This window comes from Saccharomyces cerevisiae, chromosome II (genome assembly GCF_000146045.2).
Source record: "Saccharomyces cerevisiae S288C chromosome II, complete sequence".
NCBI lineage: Eukaryota > Fungi > Ascomycota > Saccharomycetes > Saccharomycetales > Saccharomycetaceae > Saccharomyces > Saccharomyces cerevisiae.
The window spans coordinates 226903-244231 of record NC_001134.8 but is presented as its reverse complement, the minus strand read 5'-3'; the positions used below and the strand labels follow the sequence as shown (position 1 = coordinate 244231).

Genomic DNA, 17329 nt, shown 5'->3' with positions numbered 1-17329 from the left:
TTTACTTTCTTCTTGTTAGTATACTATTAGTTAAAAACTCTAGGGCAGAACGAGCATCAGATTCAGGAAGAGAATCCCGTAGATTTTGTAATGCCTTGTCCCTATATTCCTCCGCTAGTATTTTCGTCTTCGCTATACCATTATGGAGTCTCACAGAATCAATAGTTTTTTCAACATCACCCCTCTCTGAAAAATTGCGTGAAATTAGTGGACCTAAAGATGGGTCTTCTTTCCATGCAAACAAGACTGGAGCAGTAGCAATACCTAATTTTAGATCCGCGCCGGATGGCTTCCCTAAATCTTTTCCAGACACAGTAAAATCAAGCATATCATCTACGAGTTGGAAACATATACCTAGATTTCTACCGAAATCATAGCATTCGTCGATAACGGCAGGTGATGCCCCAGATAATATAGCAGCACATCTGCAAGATTTTGATATCAAAGCAGCAGTCTTCAGATAGGTCTTGTGTATGTAGTATTCAAATGCAGTTTCTATAATCTGATCATGAGATAATTGCAGCCCCTGTTGGCGGCTTGGAACACGAAAGTCGTGCTCTTTAACTTCAAGCTTTTTAGAAGGAACCGGAAGTAGCTTATGGCCATTTTCGATGGTATCGATATCCGCGTCAATGGAAGTATTTTTCAGTTGCATGAACTCACCTTCGACAAGATTCGCAATACTATTAGACATTAGTTCTACGACTTCGGGGTTGTGTAATCTTGAAATTGACACTGTTGCTCTCCCTAAGAGAAAATCACCCGCCAAAACGGCCATCTTGTTGGTAAAGGCAGCATTTCCGCTTGGCCTTCCTCTTCTTGTATCAGAATGATCAATAACGTCATCATGAAGTAAAGACGCAGTGTGTATCATCTCTACAATCTCTGCTAATCTTCTCTGTTTGGGTAAAATCCCTCTTTGTTTGTCAAAAGTTTCTTCTGGCAAAGGCTCAGGACCTTTTGTCAAGGGATTTAGTGGTTTAATACCGTGAAGAATATGTAGTGGGGATATGCTACTTGCAGGACGTTGAAATAGTTGATTTTGACTAGGTTTAGAGTAAATTGGGTCCTCAGGAACATCCGACTTGTCAATTTTCAAGTGATTTCTTTCTGTCATGGGAATTTCAGAAAGTGCTCTTGACAACAACAACACTAACAAGGGACGTACTTTTTTGCCTTCTGTTTCAAAATAGTAACTAGTAACCTTGTTTAGCACCGGATGGCCAGACCCGATGAGGGCAACTATATTTTTGGCCAATGTGTTCATCTCCTTCGAGACTAATGATATGGGATTATTCCAAAGAATCTTGGGAGTTACCAACTTACTGGCAGCGTTTAAAGCAACTGCAAAGGAGGATTTAAAGCGGCATCTTCGAGATGAAATCAATTTGATGTGATGAGCAGCGCCAGACCTTTGAAACATCGTCCCACTGTACTCAATTCGGACTGAATGGCACACTTCTTGTGTTGTAGAAAATCTCTATAGATTATAATGTGTCTTACTTTAATCTTCTAATCCCCTAACCCTGTTACCCTCGCTCGGGCTTTTTCCGAAGATGCCAACAAAATGCTTAGAATGAAAAAAAAAAAAATTTTCGTAATAATGACAGGTTTCAATAGAACTTAAGCAGTAAAAATAGGGTAAACACAGGTAAAAGACGGTATGGAAACGGATAGTGGTATACCTGGTCATTCATTTGTGTTAAAGTGGACAAAAAACATCTTTTCGCGCACATTGCGTGCATCTAACTGTGTACCTAGACATGTTGGGTTCATCATGGATGGGAACAGGAGATTCGCTAGAAAGAAAGAGATGGACGTAAAGGAGGGCCACGAGGCAGGATTTGTTAGTATGAGTAGAATCTTAGAACTGTGTTATGAAGCAGGAGTCGATACGGCTACCGTGTTTGCCTTTTCAATTGAAAATTTCAAGAGGAGCTCACGGGAAGTTGAATCACTGATGACTTTAGCGCGCGAAAGGATACGACAAATCACAGAACGTGGAGAGCTGGCCTGTAAGTATGGGGTACGCATTAAAATTATCGGCGATCTCTCTTTGTTGGATAAGTCTCTATTAGAAGATGTTCGGGTTGCTGTGGAAACTACAAAGAACAACAAAAGGGCCACGTTAAATATCTGCTTTCCATATACAGGCAGGGAAGAAATCTTGCATGCCATGAAAGAAACAATTGTTCAACATAAGAAGGGCGCCGCTATAGACGAAAGCACGTTAGAATCGCATCTCTACACGGCGGGGGTACCCCCTTTAGATTTATTGATTAGGACAAGTGGCGTTTCCAGATTAAGTGACTTTTTGATATGGCAGGCATCGAGTAAGGGCGTACGCATCGAATTGCTGGATTGTTTATGGCCAGAGTTTGGACCTATACGGATGGCATGGATTTTATTAAAATTTTCGTTTCACAAATCCTTTTTAAACAAAGAGTACAGATTAGAGGAAGGTGATTATGACGAGGAAACCAATGGGGACCCCATCGATTTGAAAGAAAAAAAGTTGAATTAAGAAAGGTCTGCATTTTTTTCCTACCACATGGCATAGATATTTATAGAGTAATGAGCAAGATAAATGAGTTCGCAAAAGAACATTCAAATAATTAGTAATAAATGAGTAGAAATTCACGCATCTTTATAGAGTTTATAATGCAAATCTCCGCGCGGGGTAATTTGAAGTCCAATTTTTCCGAGCGGCGTGCCAGTTCCACTAAATTATATAAAGCGGATAGGAATTGTAATTACCTCCCAAAGTTAATATTCGACTAATGTATATTTCATATGTTATAGCGCTTGTAGGAACTGTTTTCCATTAAAACTAATATTCTTTATTTCTCAATTTTATTTATTTATTTATATTTTTCCTTTGCAAATATATTTGACGCAGGTTCGGATCAGACATTTGGTATATAAGGAGACCTGCATATACTCAAATAATGGTAGATTTTTTACCAAAAGTAACGGAAATAAATCCTCCATCCGAAGGTAATGATGGTGAAGATAACATAAAGCCACTTTCAAGTGGTTCAGAGCAGCGGCCGTTGAAAGAAGAGGGGCAACAAGGTGGTAGAAGACATCACCGGCGGTTGTCCTCTATGCATGAGTATTTTGACCCGTTTTCCAACGCAGAGGTCTATTATGGACCAATAACAGATCCAAGAAAACAGTCAAAAATTCATAGACTAAATAGAACCAGAACTATGAGTGTTTTCAATAAAGTTTCTGACTTCAAAAACGGAATGAAGGATTATACCCTGAAAAGGAGGGGTTCTGAAGACGACAGCTTCCTCAGCAGCCAAGGTAACCGTAGATTTTATATTGATAATGTGGATCTCGCTTTAGATGAGCTGCTCGCTAGTGAGGACACAGACAAGAATCACCAAATTACCATAGAAGACACTGGGCCCAAAGTTATTAAAGTCGGGACGGCCAATTCCAACGGTTTCAAACATGTAAATGTTAGGGGAACATATATGCTTTCTAACTTGTTGCAGGAACTAACCATTGCAAAAAGTTTCGGACGACACCAAATATTTTTGGATGAGGCGCGTATAAATGAAAACCCTGTTGATAGATTATCAAGATTGATAACGACTCAATTTTGGACGAGTTTAACGAGAAGAGTTGATCTTTATAATATTGCAGAAATTGCTAGAGACTCAAAAATAGATACGCCAGGCGCTAAAAATCCAAGAATTTATGTTCCATATAACTGCCCAGAGCAGTACGAATTTTACATTCAGGCATCTCAAATGAACCCGTCCTTAAAACTTGAAGTGGAGTACTTACCAAAAGATATTACAGCAGAGTATGTTAAATCATTAAATGATACACCGGGTTTGTTAGCCCTGGCTATGGAAGAACACGTTAATCCATCTACTGGTGAAAGGTCCCTAGTTGGTTATCCTTATGCGGTACCTGGCGGTAGATTCAATGAATTGTATGGCTGGGATTCATATTTAATGGCACTGGGACTCATAGAAAGTAATAAGGTTGATGTTGCAAGAGGTATGGTGGAGCATTTTATATTCGAAATTGATCACTATAGTAAAATTTTGAATGCTAATAGGAGTTATTATCTTTGCAGATCTCAGCCACCATTCCTAACCGATATGGCTCTGCTCGTATTTGAAAAGATAGGAGGTAAGAATAATCCAAACGCTATTCAGTTGTTAAAACGCGCGTTCAGAGCTGCTATTAAAGAATATAAAGAGGTGTGGATGTCGAGCCCTAGGTTAGATTCTCTGACAGGGCTGTCTTGTTATCATTCTGATGGTATTGGTATCCCTCCGGAAACTGAACCAGATCATTTTGATACTATATTATTACCGTATGCTGAAAAGTACAATGTTACTCTGGAAAAGCTTAGGTACCTTTATAACGAAGGCATGATTAAAGAACCCAAACTGGATGCATTTTTTTTACATGATCGTGCCGTGAGAGAGTCAGGACATGACACGACTTATAGGTTTGAAGGTGTATGTGCATATTTAGCGACAATTGATCTAAACTCCTTGCTCTATAAATATGAGAAAGATATTGCTTTCGTCATTAAGGAGTATTTTGGTAATGAATATAAAGATGAGAATGATGGAACGGTAACCGATTCTGAACACTGGGAGGAGCTAGCTGAACTGAGGAAAACAAGGATTAATAAGTATATGTGGGACGAAGATTCAGGGTTTTTCTTCTATTATAACACGAAACTGAAATGCAGAACGTCTTATGAGTCTGCAACGACTTTTTGGAGTTTGTGGGCTGGTCTTGCAACTGAAGAGCAAGCAAAAATCACAGTAGAAAAAGCTCTTCCTCAGTTAGAAATGCTCGGCGGACTAGTTGCATGCACAGAAAAATCAAGAGGTCCTATTTCTATTGATAGACCGATCAGGCAATGGGATTATCCTTTTGGTTGGGCGCCGCACCAAATATTAGCCTGGAAAGGTTTATCTGCATATGGTTATCAACAAGTAGCTACAAGATTGGCTTATAGGTGGCTGTACATGATTACAAAATCATTTGTTGATTATAACGGAATGGTGGTAGAAAAATATGATGTGACAAGAGGGACTGATCCGCATCGCGTTGATGCGGAATATGGTAATCAAGGTGCTGATTTTAAGGGCGTCGCTACAGAAGGCTTTGGTTGGGTGAACACAAGTTATTTGCTCGGATTGAAATATATGAATAATCATGCAAGAAGGGCTCTCGCTGCTTGTAGTCCACCATTGCCATTTTTCAATAGTTTGAAACCCTCTGAGAAAAAATTGTATTACCTATAATATTGACGAACATATGTAAATAAGATATATGTTATATTCTTCTTTCTATCAATAACCATGAGATTGTGCCTCAGTAATATTTGAGACGATTTAGAGTAAGGTCAAATATTATTATTAATCAAGTTGTGTAAAGGCTCATTTGTGAAGGTTAGAATAGTAATCGATGATTTTCAAGTAAAAGTGTTTGAAGGGCATTTCAGTAACATCTTCAAACTAGGAGTTTGTTGAGACAAAAAAGTCTGATTTTCATAAGATCATAACTTACGCTTTGAAGATCGTTATGAGTACCTTGTAGCTTGCCAGATCTTCTTGCTTATTCTTAAGCTCTTGGGTAGTACTGTATAAGACTGCTTGACATCGGGAACACTATCATTACCGTGTGATAGAATTCTCGTACCAAGCCGGTTCACCTTTGCGTGGTCTAGTGCATAGGAAGAATGACTAATAGAAAGCTTTCATTTCTATTAGTGTCTTAAATGCGAAGAAGGTATGGGAATCTATTACATACATGAAGAATATAGGATCTGTATATCGTCGTCACCGACGTAAGGTTTTTTTGTCAATTCTCGGTGAACAATTTTTTGCAAGAAATATATTGATACTTCTTGTTGAAATATTTTTCTTTTTCGGAAAACAAAAACATAAAATAATTATTTAAGAAAAAAAATTAATTAATAAATTTAAATAGAAAATCTTTTTTACTTAATAATAATTAAATAAATAAGTCACATGATTTATGTAGGATCAATTTGCTCAAGATTAATTTATTATTATTGATATTAGTAGGTGCCAGTTGAATAGCTATATTTTCAGTCTGTTTGAACGTTCTTTTTTTCATTTTCTGCTGAAAGCAAGTACTCCTACTTTTATTACTTTACATGTTATCGGAGGCCTGCACAGACACTTGTATCCTATACTATCAAGGTAAATATGATTGATTGATCCTCTTGGGAAATGGGATTTTAAGTTTTGTTAGCATTCTGGTTTGCCAACCTGTTGGTAAAGCACTATTTTTCAAGCTTTTGCAACGAGATTTGTCTCTTTGATTTTTTATTTATGATTTCTAACTTTTTACTTTTAGTTAAACTATTAAAGAATAATTTTCGCAAGGTACATAGCGATTTAAGTAGTTCAGAAAAGAAATTATTTAAAAATTACTCGCTCTCTTATTTGAAATGAAGATGGTTTTCAGACAAACTCCTACACAAGCTTGTTACTGGCTTTCAGTCCGAAAACAGCTCCAAACCCTTTAATAAAACCTTTCGTTTCTTTTACTTTTTATTCGAATTATATAGCTCTTTGACATTCCTTTTTTAGTATGATTCAAGCTCCCCTCTTTTCCACCCCGTGAAAAACAGAATATCATTAACCGGGATTCACTGACATCGTCAAAAGGAGAGATCAAGATATTCAGTTTTTGTCATTGCCGTCGTGATCATTAACTATAAAGCACATAAACTACAAGTTTAGAAAATGCCCAAGATCTTTTGTTTAGCGGACGTGTGTATGGTCCCTATTGGCACCGACTCTGCTAGTATTTCTGATTTTGTTGCACTCATTGAAAAAAAAATCAGAGAAAGCCCATTAAAGAGCACTTTACACAGTGCAGGAACAACAATTGAAGGGCCTTGGGATGATGTGATGGGTTTGATTGGCGAAATCCATGAATACGGTCATGAGAAAGGATATGTTAGAGTACACACTGATATTCGTGTTGGGACTAGAACTGATAAGCACCAAACTGCTCAAGATAAGATCGATGTTGTTTTAAAAAAAATTTCTCAATGAATGCTCGTGTAGTGAACCTAAATAGGGTATATCTTTAAGGAGAGTTTAAGAAACAATTTAATAATAACTGTTTGCAAAATATCTTTCCCAATTTTTTTTGTTTATAAAGTTATATATATACATTTATACAACTCCCTTCGGAGGCTGATAGACTAGACCCTTCCAATCATATCTGGACAAGTAACAGAACCCTAATGTTACAATATATAAAAAATGCCACTAATAAAAAGAAAACATGACTAAATCACAATACCTAGTGAGTGACTTAGGCTTGAGTAGAGGAGGAGTATTTGGTAACAGCCCTAGTACCTTCGGAGACGGCATGTTTAGCCAATTCACCAGGTAAGATCAATCTAACGGCTGTTTGGATTTCTCTAGCAGAAATAGTGGATTTCTTGTTATAAGCGGCCAATTTAGAAGCTTCAGTAGCAATTCTTTCAAAGATATCGTTAACGAAAGAGTTCAAAATAGACATAGACTTCTGGGAAATACCAGTGTCTGGGTGAGTTTGCTTCAAAACTTTGTAAATATAAGAGGAATAGGTCTCCTTTCTAACCTTAGATCTCTTCTTACCATCGACGGAGGTTGATGTTTTCTTGGCAGCTGGCTTCTTTTCAGCTGGAGCTTTGGAAGCTGGTTTCTTTTCGGCGGCAGAGGACATTAGTTGTAGAGTAAGTTGTTGTTGGTTTGAGTATAGAGCAATCAGAAAAAATTAACAAGAAGAAAGTAAAATTTTTAAAAAGCTAAATAAATAAACAAAACCAGTCAGCAAAAAAATTTTACACATATACCATGATATATAATAATATATTTAAAAACCTGTGTTATGCTCAAATAACGGTTACTGATCCAAAACCTTATATATGACGGCAAGTGTCTCACTGTTGCATTACGCGATGTTTCTTTTCTTTGTTCTTGTAAGCGCGATTTTACCAGAACTAGATGGCGCTCGTGATCCTGAAAACGGGGAGAAATTTTGAGAACACCGCTTTATTAGGCGAAGCGGTGGGCACAGCTCACGCGTAAGGTGTTCCCATTATTTCTCAAAGTGATGCGAATTTCAGAGAACACATTAACCTGGGGGCCATAAACGCGACGTGCTACCATTTTCGTTACGTATACTTAGGCCAGAGATTACAACATGACTACTAATATCAAACATAACTCTATATATAAGGGATGAAGATGTATGCTTTCTTAGAATTTCAAACATGTTCCGTTAAAGTTTTACTTTTCGATTTCAATTTCGACTGCATGATGCTTTTCTTAGGTAGTTTTTTGTTATTAAATAGTATCATAAATTCTTGTCTTTTTACATAAGAATTAGGAAAGTACAGAACAAGAGCAAATTTAATATATAATGTCCGGTGGTAAAGGTGGTAAAGCTGGTTCAGCTGCTAAAGCTTCTCAATCTAGATCTGCTAAAGCTGGTTTAACATTCCCAGTTGGTAGAGTGCACAGATTGCTAAGAAGAGGTAACTACGCCCAGAGAATTGGTTCTGGTGCTCCAGTCTATCTAACTGCTGTCTTAGAATATTTGGCTGCTGAAATTTTAGAATTGGCTGGTAATGCTGCTAGAGATAACAAAAAAACCAGAATTATTCCAAGACATTTACAATTGGCCATCAGAAATGATGATGAATTGAACAAGCTATTGGGTAATGTTACCATCGCCCAAGGTGGTGTTTTGCCAAACATTCACCAAAACTTGTTGCCAAAGAAGTCTGCCAAGACTGCCAAAGCTTCTCAAGAACTGTAAGAACTGAGTTGAAAAGAAACAAAGCAAATCAAACATTCTTGTCATTTGGGGTTTTAAAGTAGGTCATATGAGGAAGACTGGTATGTCTTTTATCTAACAGTTTTATAAATAGCGTCGTTTTATTAAAGACAGTGTATAGTATTACTATTAATAAAGAAAATAAAAAACGTATCAAGTTTACGGTTTTACTTACGGAAATGCTAACGTACTACAGCTTTGACGTTATAACTTGGATTTTTTATTCATTAGTATACATGTTATAAAGATATATTACAGCTAGGCTCTCTTTCTTTTGTTACGTCTTTGATAATACCCATTTTCATCCTTTTCATGCTTTCTCTTTTCCCTCGATCTCGCATGCTTTCTCAACTTTTTATCAGCAGAAATTTGTGGAGCGTTAACAGCCAGAATTGCCCTTTTAGATCTCCTTTCCTTTCTTCTTTCTAATACGGTCTGTTTGACAGCAGTGTATATTTTTGTAAAATCGGATACTTGCAATTTGTCTTCCAGTATTTTTAAACATTCGTTTGAAAGAGTGCGTAGTTCTTCCTGTTCTTCATCAACTGCTCTTGAGTAATATGTTTCTAAATAACCATATAGCGGCAATAATATCTTTTCCCCTTCTGCAATTACTTCGTCTTCGTCCAGAACTTGAACTAATAAGGCCAATAACTGAATACACGCCTTCTTCGACATAAAAGAATCCATACGATGTTCATCCGACCTGATAATACCACCAATTCGAGTTACCATATAATCAATGGCGGTAGTATATTTTAGATCCTCTCCAGTTTGTTTTGATACATCCATTATGAACGGCGTGCGTTGCTCCTTCCATAGGATACTGATATTAACTAATGTTTTTATTGAGACGTTCGCAAGATTCTCCGGAATAGAAGGCGCACCTAATTGGTGAAGAATTCTTGTTGCAATGGTTTGAATTTCCAGATTGGTTAATGATATCTCCAGCTTATCCTTATTGGCTATGAGTTGATGAACAAGATTTGCCGCCGATTGACGGACCCATGAGTGCGGATACAAGAGACATGTGATAATACCATCCCATATGTCTTTGAAACCATGTTTATAAACGCTCTCTGTTGCTTCCATATAAGATGAGAACGTATTTAAAGCTGAGTATACCAAATCCCACTGATGTTCTGATCCTACCGACGTATCGCTCAAAATGTACCTTATACGCTTGATGGCAAGCTCGTCTAGCTCAATAGTATGTTCAAACCCAATACTTTTCAAGTAGACCTTATAAGTTCTCAACCCAAGATTTAAAAAGGATGCATTATCAACCTGTTTTAGCCAAGCGGCTATATATTTTTCAACAATTTCAAGGTCCTTATTTTCAAGCTTTGGAAGCATGGTGGAAATCAATACTGAAGCCATCTCACGGCATCTTGGCGCATCATCATTAAAAGAAACATTAACTAGCGCCAGAAAGAAGGAAGATGATAATTTGGATAGTAAAGCAGGATTAGCCTTTGTAATAATCAAATTGATCAATTCCATTACGGACTGACGGCCGGACTCGGTAGGATACTGTAAATTGTCGACCATAAATTTGAACTGCTTTTCTAAACGACCCTTACTTTGGTCATATTCCATTAAAAATTGGTAGTAAACGCTCCTGGATACATCCCTAATTTCTTTTGAGTGGTTTGTGACCATGATTTCCCTAGTAGTATCCGCAATGTCATAGAGTTCTGGAAGCATGATATGTTTTGAAACAAGTGCTTTTAGGAAATTAAAAGCAAGGCCTTGTCTGCTTGGTTCATTTAAATCTGGTAAGACCCTCCCTAGAACATAACTCAAAGCAGTATCCTTTAATGTTGAATCTGTGTGACGTATAAAGGCAGAAAGAAACTTTAAACCCATTTGGCATAATTCGCTTGAAGTTGAAGGAGAAACCTTGATAATATTTAGTACCTTCCTCGCACAGTTTTTGAAGATTTCACTAGATTCATCGGAAAAATCTAGCCTAATTAATGTAATCAGGATACGTAAAGTACTAATTACCACACCTTCATTTTCCGAAAGTAACGAATCTCTCAAAAATGGAATAAAACCCTCTAGGTGCGAGACAGTTAAAAAGGAGCGGTGTCTCGTTATTACGTTCCTAAGTAAGTCTAAAGCAAATTTTTGTAAAGTGCTGTTCAAAAGCAAACTGTTTGAGTTGATGGTATAAGATTTCGACTCCAAATTTACCAAGAAAAAGTCTTCTTTTTCATCTACTTGGTCTTTCACTTTTTTCTTTGGTATTTGAGGGGAATTACTCATTTCTGATTCCTGGAAAAGCTGATGGCAGAACTTGAGGATACTTTCTGACTCAGAGTCACTATTATGATTTAAACCCAACAAATATCGTCTCAATAATTCACTCAGTTTGTTTTGATTTCTTAGATTAATTCTGACCATCAACAAAGCCTTCACAGGAGAGAGTAATGTTCCAAATTCTGTCAGGCTGATGTTTGAGGCGAGAATTTCACCAGCATCATAGCTTTTATTACTCTTAATTTCTTTCACTTTTGTATGATAATTCTCAGAGTCTTTTTCTTCACCAGCGAACCCAAAGATATTTTCCATTATAATCTTAACAATCATACTGGACGAGGTATCCAAATCGGAGTGTTTTAAGACTCCGTGCATACTCTTTAATATGTAGTGGACAGTGTAACTTAACACATGAATTTGAGAACCACGTTTTAATGTAGCCATTAATTCCTTTATCACAAAGACAAGATACTCAGCGCCCAAGATAATACTGATTTTACCCAAGGTTACTCTTACTGCATCTCTTAATTCTTCGGATTTACTTCTCAAAACTTGGCAAATATTTGTTAGAATACTAGGGAGGAAATTAGTAATATCATCATTTGTGAGCCCTAAAACAATATTAACTAATGCCTCCGCAATAGGCATTCTTTCAATTATAGTTTCGTCATCTCTAGTGCCAAGAATTTTCGAAAGAGTCGGATACAATTCTTGCTTAATAAAATTACTGGGTTCATCTAAGTTGGAAGGAAATTTGCTCAAAGTAAGTTTCGACTCAGCCCCATCTCTTACGATACGAAGAGTTTCTCTAAGTGGAACAGAAAGTTGAACAATTAATTGTACGGCTTGCTTCATTTGGTTAGGCTTGGTTTTCAACATAGAAATGTACCTTCTAAGAAGAGCTTTGTATTGATTCCAACTCATGTGCTGCGCCAACCCTCCGATGGCTATTTGGGTCTCATTTCCAATATTTCTGTATCTTTCATCATCCGAAAAGACATAATGTTCGATCATTGGAATTAAATAATGGGATATACTGTTATCTTTGAGTTGATGAGCATGTTCACCTAGTCTTTTAATGGCTCTCTGACGACGATGAAGCTGAATATGATTAACGTTTGTAAAAAAATCTGCTTCTTCATCACCATTGTACAGTAAAATGGCCATATCTTCGAAGTCGGTGAAATATTTCGTGTTTTTTACCATATATGATAGCACTGATACATACTCACTTTGTACCTCTTCTAGGGAGTCTCTGAGGCCAATCCTTATATTGGGTAAAAGTATATCCTTCAGCATAGAAATCGATTTTGAAGCTTCATTAAGATTAGGCTTTTCGTTAATGAAGTCAATAAACTTCATTATAGCGTGGGATGCGTTTGTTCTTAACGCAAGTTCTTCCTTATTATTGATAAAATGTAAAAAGGTGAACAACAGAGGTAACCACTCTAACTCACTGTAGGACTTATAACCATCTTCAATTAACCCCTTGAAAGTTGATAAAATTCTAGGAAAATCATATTCATGCATACGTGATGAGGAGTATGAATTCAAGTCCGCAACCAATTTCGAAATACTTTCTAATTCAGGAACTTTTCTACCGAGTTCTATGAAGAGCTCTGTCAAGGAAACCCTGAGGTTTCGCTCGTCAAATGTTTTGAACAAAGAAGATATGGTAGTGTATAGTTCTTCAATATCACTCCAAGAACAATTGTAGTTGAAAACTATCAGCTTTAATATTTTCAAAATTTTTTGGGTATCATTTTCCTGCAGTTTTTTTAGCTTTCCTTTTAATATTGATATTAATGAACTAATTAAACGACTTCTAACATGATCATCTTGAATAAATCCCATCTCAGTGATACTAACTAGCAAATTCAAAAATGTGGAAATCGAGTTTGAGTCAGAAAGTTTGACATATAGCGAAGGAAGTATTTTCAGACATGATGTGCAGATGAGAGTCACCAAATCTACGTAGTGATCATCATTTACTGGATTTCTAATAATTGAGTCCGCCGCTTCAATTATTGGGCCAATAACAGCTTCCTTAACGTGTTGGTTTGATATGGTGTCCATCAATGCAGTGGCAGTTGCAAATTCATCGTAATACAAAAACTGGTACAGAGATGGATTGTGTGCCCAATAAAGGAAAAGTCTTAGTAAAGAGGAGGGTTGTTGTAAGTTTTCATCCGAAAAATGTGAAATACGAGGCTTAACTACAACGGCGTAAATATCTTCCATAGAAGTAGACCAATCAAATGTATTTCCAACAAATTCAAAGACACTACTTAAACATTTTAGACCTTGTTGCCTTAAATTACTTGCCATCTTTCTTAAATGTACCTCCTCTGTGCTCTCAGTATCTAAGACATAGTATGCCATAGCAATTGAATAGATCAACGGCTGCAGCACTGAATTAGTATGCAAAGGAAAATTTGTTCTTAATACAGACAGAGTAGAATTTACAATGTTAACGAAACCAGTCATCCGTCTGATAGTTTTCAAGGTAGCCTTTGAGCTATTTATTTGATGGCTGTTCCCAAAAAAATAATTATAATCCAGCCTTTCACTAGCCAAACTCAAAAAATCATTAATATATGGCTTCTTAAAATTTGGCAAAACTGAAATGACAGCTATTTTGCGGCTTCTTTTCTGTCCACTAGTTGGGGGGACTTGTGCTCGACCGAAGAAAATTCTAAGGACATAAGGCATGACTACCTTTTCGTCCTCAGCCTTGATAGACTGCGACCCATTTTCGGTTAAAAAAGTCGTAATCTCGTCCTTGAATAAGGTGTCATCTAGTAGATTTTTCAAATTATCTCTATATTTATTCAACGTTGGATTTTTGTATGCAAGAAGTGCGTCCAACGCAAGCTTCTGAACGTCTGTATTACGGCTACCCAACAGTACCATCAGATGATCGTGCAATTCTGTTGCACTATAAACATTCTTTATATTTTTGAACTTGCTTAAAGTCTTTAAAAACACGTTTCTATCAACTTCTGTCCATGAACCAGTAATAACACGTTCATTTTCCATATCCTCTTCATCTTTGTAAGTCTTGAAGTCATTATAAACAAAAGGTGCGATGTCGACGAAGTGATTTTCAGCAACTTGAGGAATCGATAGCATAACTTTTAGAGCCTGATTTCTAATTAAAATTGGGTAGGTGGTGTTCCCCCTTCTTTCAATAGTAGTAGATATAATGCTCGTATTTTGAGTAGAATACTTTGACCAAATATGTGAGAACGTATCAATAGTGTCCCTTAACCTCACTACACTCGAATCCCACAGAACTTTGTTTGCACCATCTTCAAGAAGAGGCTGGTAGTAATCCAAATTTTGATTTTCATCAGGAAGTTTAATGAATGATAGCACAAGTTTCCAAACGAGGGCTTCATCTTTTGTGTAAACATTAGGAAGAGTGTCAAAAACACCAGTCCAAACTGGAGAGAATCTAACGGTAAGAAGGCCAAATAAGTATTTGAGAAAGAAAGAGGATACTAGCTTGTCTGTTTTGGTTTTTCCGAATTCGGCACCAACATTCTTGATTCTAATGGTTAAATCTCTGGCATTTTGTAGTGTAAGAGGTATTTCCTCGATAACCATACATGAAGAAAGGAGGTCAGGTACTTGCATACCCTGCAAAATCATTAATGTCTTCATTAATTCTAAAGTTTCATAACGAATCTTCCCATCAGGCAACATAAAATTATCTGTCAAGCTAAGGAGTAGACTTGGATAGTGTGACATTAGTCCTTTTAAGCTTTCTGAAGGATGAAGATTACTCACTAACTTGTTCCATCCTCTTAAAAAGTTTAAACTTTCTTTATAGTTTTCGTAATTATCCAGAATAGTCTTTAATAGATTATTCCCTGAAGCGTCGTCTTCTTTACGATATATTTTTAAGAGTGTACCGACCATATCTTTCGTAAAATTATCTGGTGATGCAAAAGTTGAAAAGATACGTTCAAGCAATGGGATAATAATTTCTGTATTCTGTAATTTCGAATATTTAAAAATTATAGCTCGCCAATATATTTCGAAAAGGTCATTCGAATCATTAATTTCTGCTGTGACAAAAAAATCTCTGATAGATAAAATAAATTCTTCTGGGAAATTTACTTCCCGTACTTTCTGCAGTTCAGGCTTATCATCTACTTCTAGAAAAAAAAGTGCAATTTTTTTTCCTTGTGATTGCCAATTTTTCTTTAAAAATAACTGTAGGAATTTTAATCCATTGAATGAAAATACTCTTTCATAGCTTAGCCTTAAAGCAAATTGAAAGAATTCAAGGAAACAGTCAGATATATTTGTTAAAGCGTAGTTAAAAAGTTTTTGGTGGAATAATGTTAAAGTTTTCACGTCACTGTTACGAATAAATAAAGCAAATAGGAAAGCCACTTTATCCTGTGAAAGCGAAGCACAATTTTCACTTTGACTCATTATTCTTTCAATTAGGATAGTAATTTTATTCCAATCAGGAATTTTTCTACCACTTTCCGAGAAGACAATTGTTGTCAATACTTTTAATATTCTATCGATATTGGTGGCATCGAGAGAATCGTTAAAATCCTGATACATAACTTCATAGACTGGAAGTAAACTTTCGATTGAGGCGTACTTACTAATGTTCATCCAAATATCTGAGAGCAATGAAACAGATCTTTCCGGGGATGATTTGGTCAAAGCTTCATGCAAAAGAACGCTCATGATAGCTTTAGCTTTCGAATGCAGAGTTTCTTGCGTTGACGTCATGGATTCTGTGAATAATATCAGAAGCCCTTCGTAGAGGTTAGTTTGCTCATCATCTCCCTCTAACTTTTCAAAAACTGATCTAACAAACTCGCGCAAGTTAGAAACAGGACACTTTCTTACTAAAAAAGATAATGCTTCTGCTGAAAATCTTGAAAGATATTCCTTAGAATGAGACAATAGTGGAATTAAAAGATCACATGTGAGTACCAGTTTTTTAACCAAAAATTTCGAGAGATACTTGAAAATATAAGCCAAACAGTTGAAACCCCACTCAAAAACATTAGATGACTCAAATTCTATAGCAGCGTCTAACAGATTTATTAAAGTTTTGATAGCTTCTTCATAAAATTTAAGAAAATCTGGACCTAAATCATGACAAAATTGAGCCAAGAGGTCCAGAAGCGGTTGCAAAGAAAACTCATCGTGAAAGTTAATGAATGAAACCAAAGAATTAAAAATCTTTTTATCATGATATAGTATTTGGGGTAATGTTTGAACATCATGCTCAATTTCCGCTGCAAACTCCGTAAATTTGGCACTTAAATTAATTTCTTTCCACTGATCAAAGGAAGCGAGAAAATGCGACGACTCGACATAATCATGTACCCTTTTTTCCAAATTTCTAGCCGGTTCAATCTTCAAATCGTCAATCCTAGCCTTGAAGGAAGAATATCTATATCGCTTAGACGATTTAGTAGTTTGTCTTTGTTTAGCCATACTTTCAATGAAATATGTGTAACTGATACTAGAAATATACCAATACGGCCAACAACGTAAAACTGGATGTAAACAGGAAAGAATATGATCTTTAATTTACAACCTACACTACCTGTTTAATCGGTGGTTTTTACGCTACCAAATTTAATAATGCAACTTTTCAATGCTCATCGGTAAAAATTTTCGGAAAGACATAAACTCAAAATTTTTTCTTTACAAAAGTCCGGGTGACATTACATACATACGCCTTCAAAACACTACCTTAGAAAATGAAGCGAGAGGTACATTTCATTAGCTTTAAATGAGCCAGGAAGAAATACACTGCAGCCGATATAACTCATATAGCATACTTTTAACGGGTGATAAGTCGTTACGAAGAAGGCCAAGTTCTATGCCAATCTTTTAATAAAACATAAACGTGATGCTTTTACCACGTATTCCATTGACTTTACGTACTCTTATTACTGTCCAAAAAATAACGACAACTGCAGGACTCGAACCTGCGCGGGCAAAGCCCAAAAGATTTCTAATCTTTCGCCTTAACCACTCGGCCAAGTTGCCTCGTTTTACATGATATCATAACTTACCAGAATAAATAAACCGTCATTATGAATTATCTATAAATATCAAACATGTATGAAACTGGGAATTCTGATAAATTTTGTCATAACTGTTGGGATTCCTGAGAAATGGGGGAATGTTGAGATAATTGTTGGGATTCCATTGTTGATAA

General features: G+C 36.3%; 7 protein-coding genes and 1 non-coding gene across 8 annotated transcripts, besides 7 other annotated features; 4 read left to right on the top strand and 4 right to left on the bottom strand.

Moving 5' to 3' along the window:
- Position 1: 1 nt before the first annotated feature.
- COQ1 (trans-hexaprenyltranstransferase) lies at positions 2–1423 on the bottom strand (the record flags this gene model as incomplete). Its single annotated transcript, NM_001178351.1, has 1 exon — positions 2–1423. One exon carries the CDS (start codon positions 1421–1423, stop codon positions 2–4), a length of 1422 nt encoding a protein of 473 aa, NP_009557.1.
- Positions 1424–1663: 240 nt separating this feature from the next.
- On the top strand, positions 1664–2524 carry RER2 (ditrans,polycis-polyprenyl diphosphate synthase; the record flags this gene model as incomplete). Its single annotated transcript, NM_001178350.1, has 1 exon — positions 1664–2524. The coding sequence occupies one exon, from the start codon at positions 1664–1666 to the stop codon at positions 2522–2524; it is 861 nt and encodes a 286-aa protein (NP_009556.1).
- Positions 2525–2948: 424 nt separating this feature from the next.
- On the top strand, positions 2949–5291 carry NTH2 (alpha,alpha-trehalase NTH2; the record flags this gene model as incomplete). Its single annotated transcript, NM_001178349.1, has 1 exon — positions 2949–5291. The coding sequence occupies one exon, from the start codon at positions 2949–2951 to the stop codon at positions 5289–5291; it is 2343 nt and encodes a 780-aa protein (NP_009555.1).
- Positions 5292–5908: 617 nt separating this feature from the next.
- Positions 5909–5933: a centromere (CEN2_CDEIII of CEN2).
- Positions 5909–6025: a centromere (CEN2; Chromosome II centromere).
- Positions 5934–6015: a centromere (CEN2_CDEII of CEN2).
- Positions 6016–6025: a centromere (CEN2_CDEI of CEN2).
- Positions 6026–6331: 306 nt separating this feature from the next.
- Positions 6332–6445: an origin of replication (ARS208; Autonomously Replicating Sequence).
- Positions 6446–6764: 319 nt separating this feature from the next.
- ECM15 (Ecm15p) lies at positions 6765–7079 on the top strand (the record flags this gene model as incomplete). Its single annotated transcript, NM_001178241.1, has 1 exon — positions 6765–7079. One exon carries the CDS (start codon positions 6765–6767, stop codon positions 7077–7079), a length of 315 nt encoding a protein of 104 aa, NP_009554.1.
- Positions 7080–7344: 265 nt separating this feature from the next.
- HTB2 (histone H2B) lies at positions 7345–7740 on the bottom strand (the record flags this gene model as incomplete). Its single annotated transcript, NM_001178242.1, has 1 exon — positions 7345–7740. The coding sequence occupies one exon, from the start codon at positions 7738–7740 to the stop codon at positions 7345–7347; it is 396 nt and encodes a 131-aa protein (NP_009553.1).
- A 699-nt stretch (positions 7741–8439) lies between these two features.
- HTA2 (histone H2A) lies at positions 8440–8838 on the top strand (the record flags this gene model as incomplete). The annotated part of the gene is made up of 1 exon (NM_001178243.1): positions 8440–8838. The coding sequence occupies one exon, from the start codon at positions 8440–8442 to the stop codon at positions 8836–8838; it is 399 nt and encodes a 132-aa protein (NP_009552.1).
- A 276-nt stretch (positions 8839–9114) lies between these two features.
- Positions 9115–16596, bottom strand: UTP20 (Utp20p; the record flags this gene model as incomplete). The annotated part of the gene is made up of 1 exon (NM_001178244.1): positions 9115–16596. The coding sequence occupies one exon, from the start codon at positions 16594–16596 to the stop codon at positions 9115–9117; it is 7482 nt and encodes a 2493-aa protein (NP_009551.2).
- A 479-nt stretch (positions 16597–17075) lies between these two features.
- On the bottom strand, positions 17076–17157 carry YNCB0006W. The gene has a single exon. It is a non-coding gene; the product is annotated as a tRNA-Ser (tRNA).
- Positions 17158–17279: 122 nt separating this feature from the next.
- Positions 17280–17329: part of a mobile genetic element (YBLWTy1-1; Ty1 element, LTR retrotransposon of the Copia (Pseudoviridae) group; contains co-transcribed genes TYA Gag and TYB Pol, encoding proteins involved in structure and function of virus-like particles, flanked by two direct repeats) that runs on past the window's edge.
- Positions 17280–17329: part of a long terminal repeat (Ty1 LTR) that runs on past the window's edge.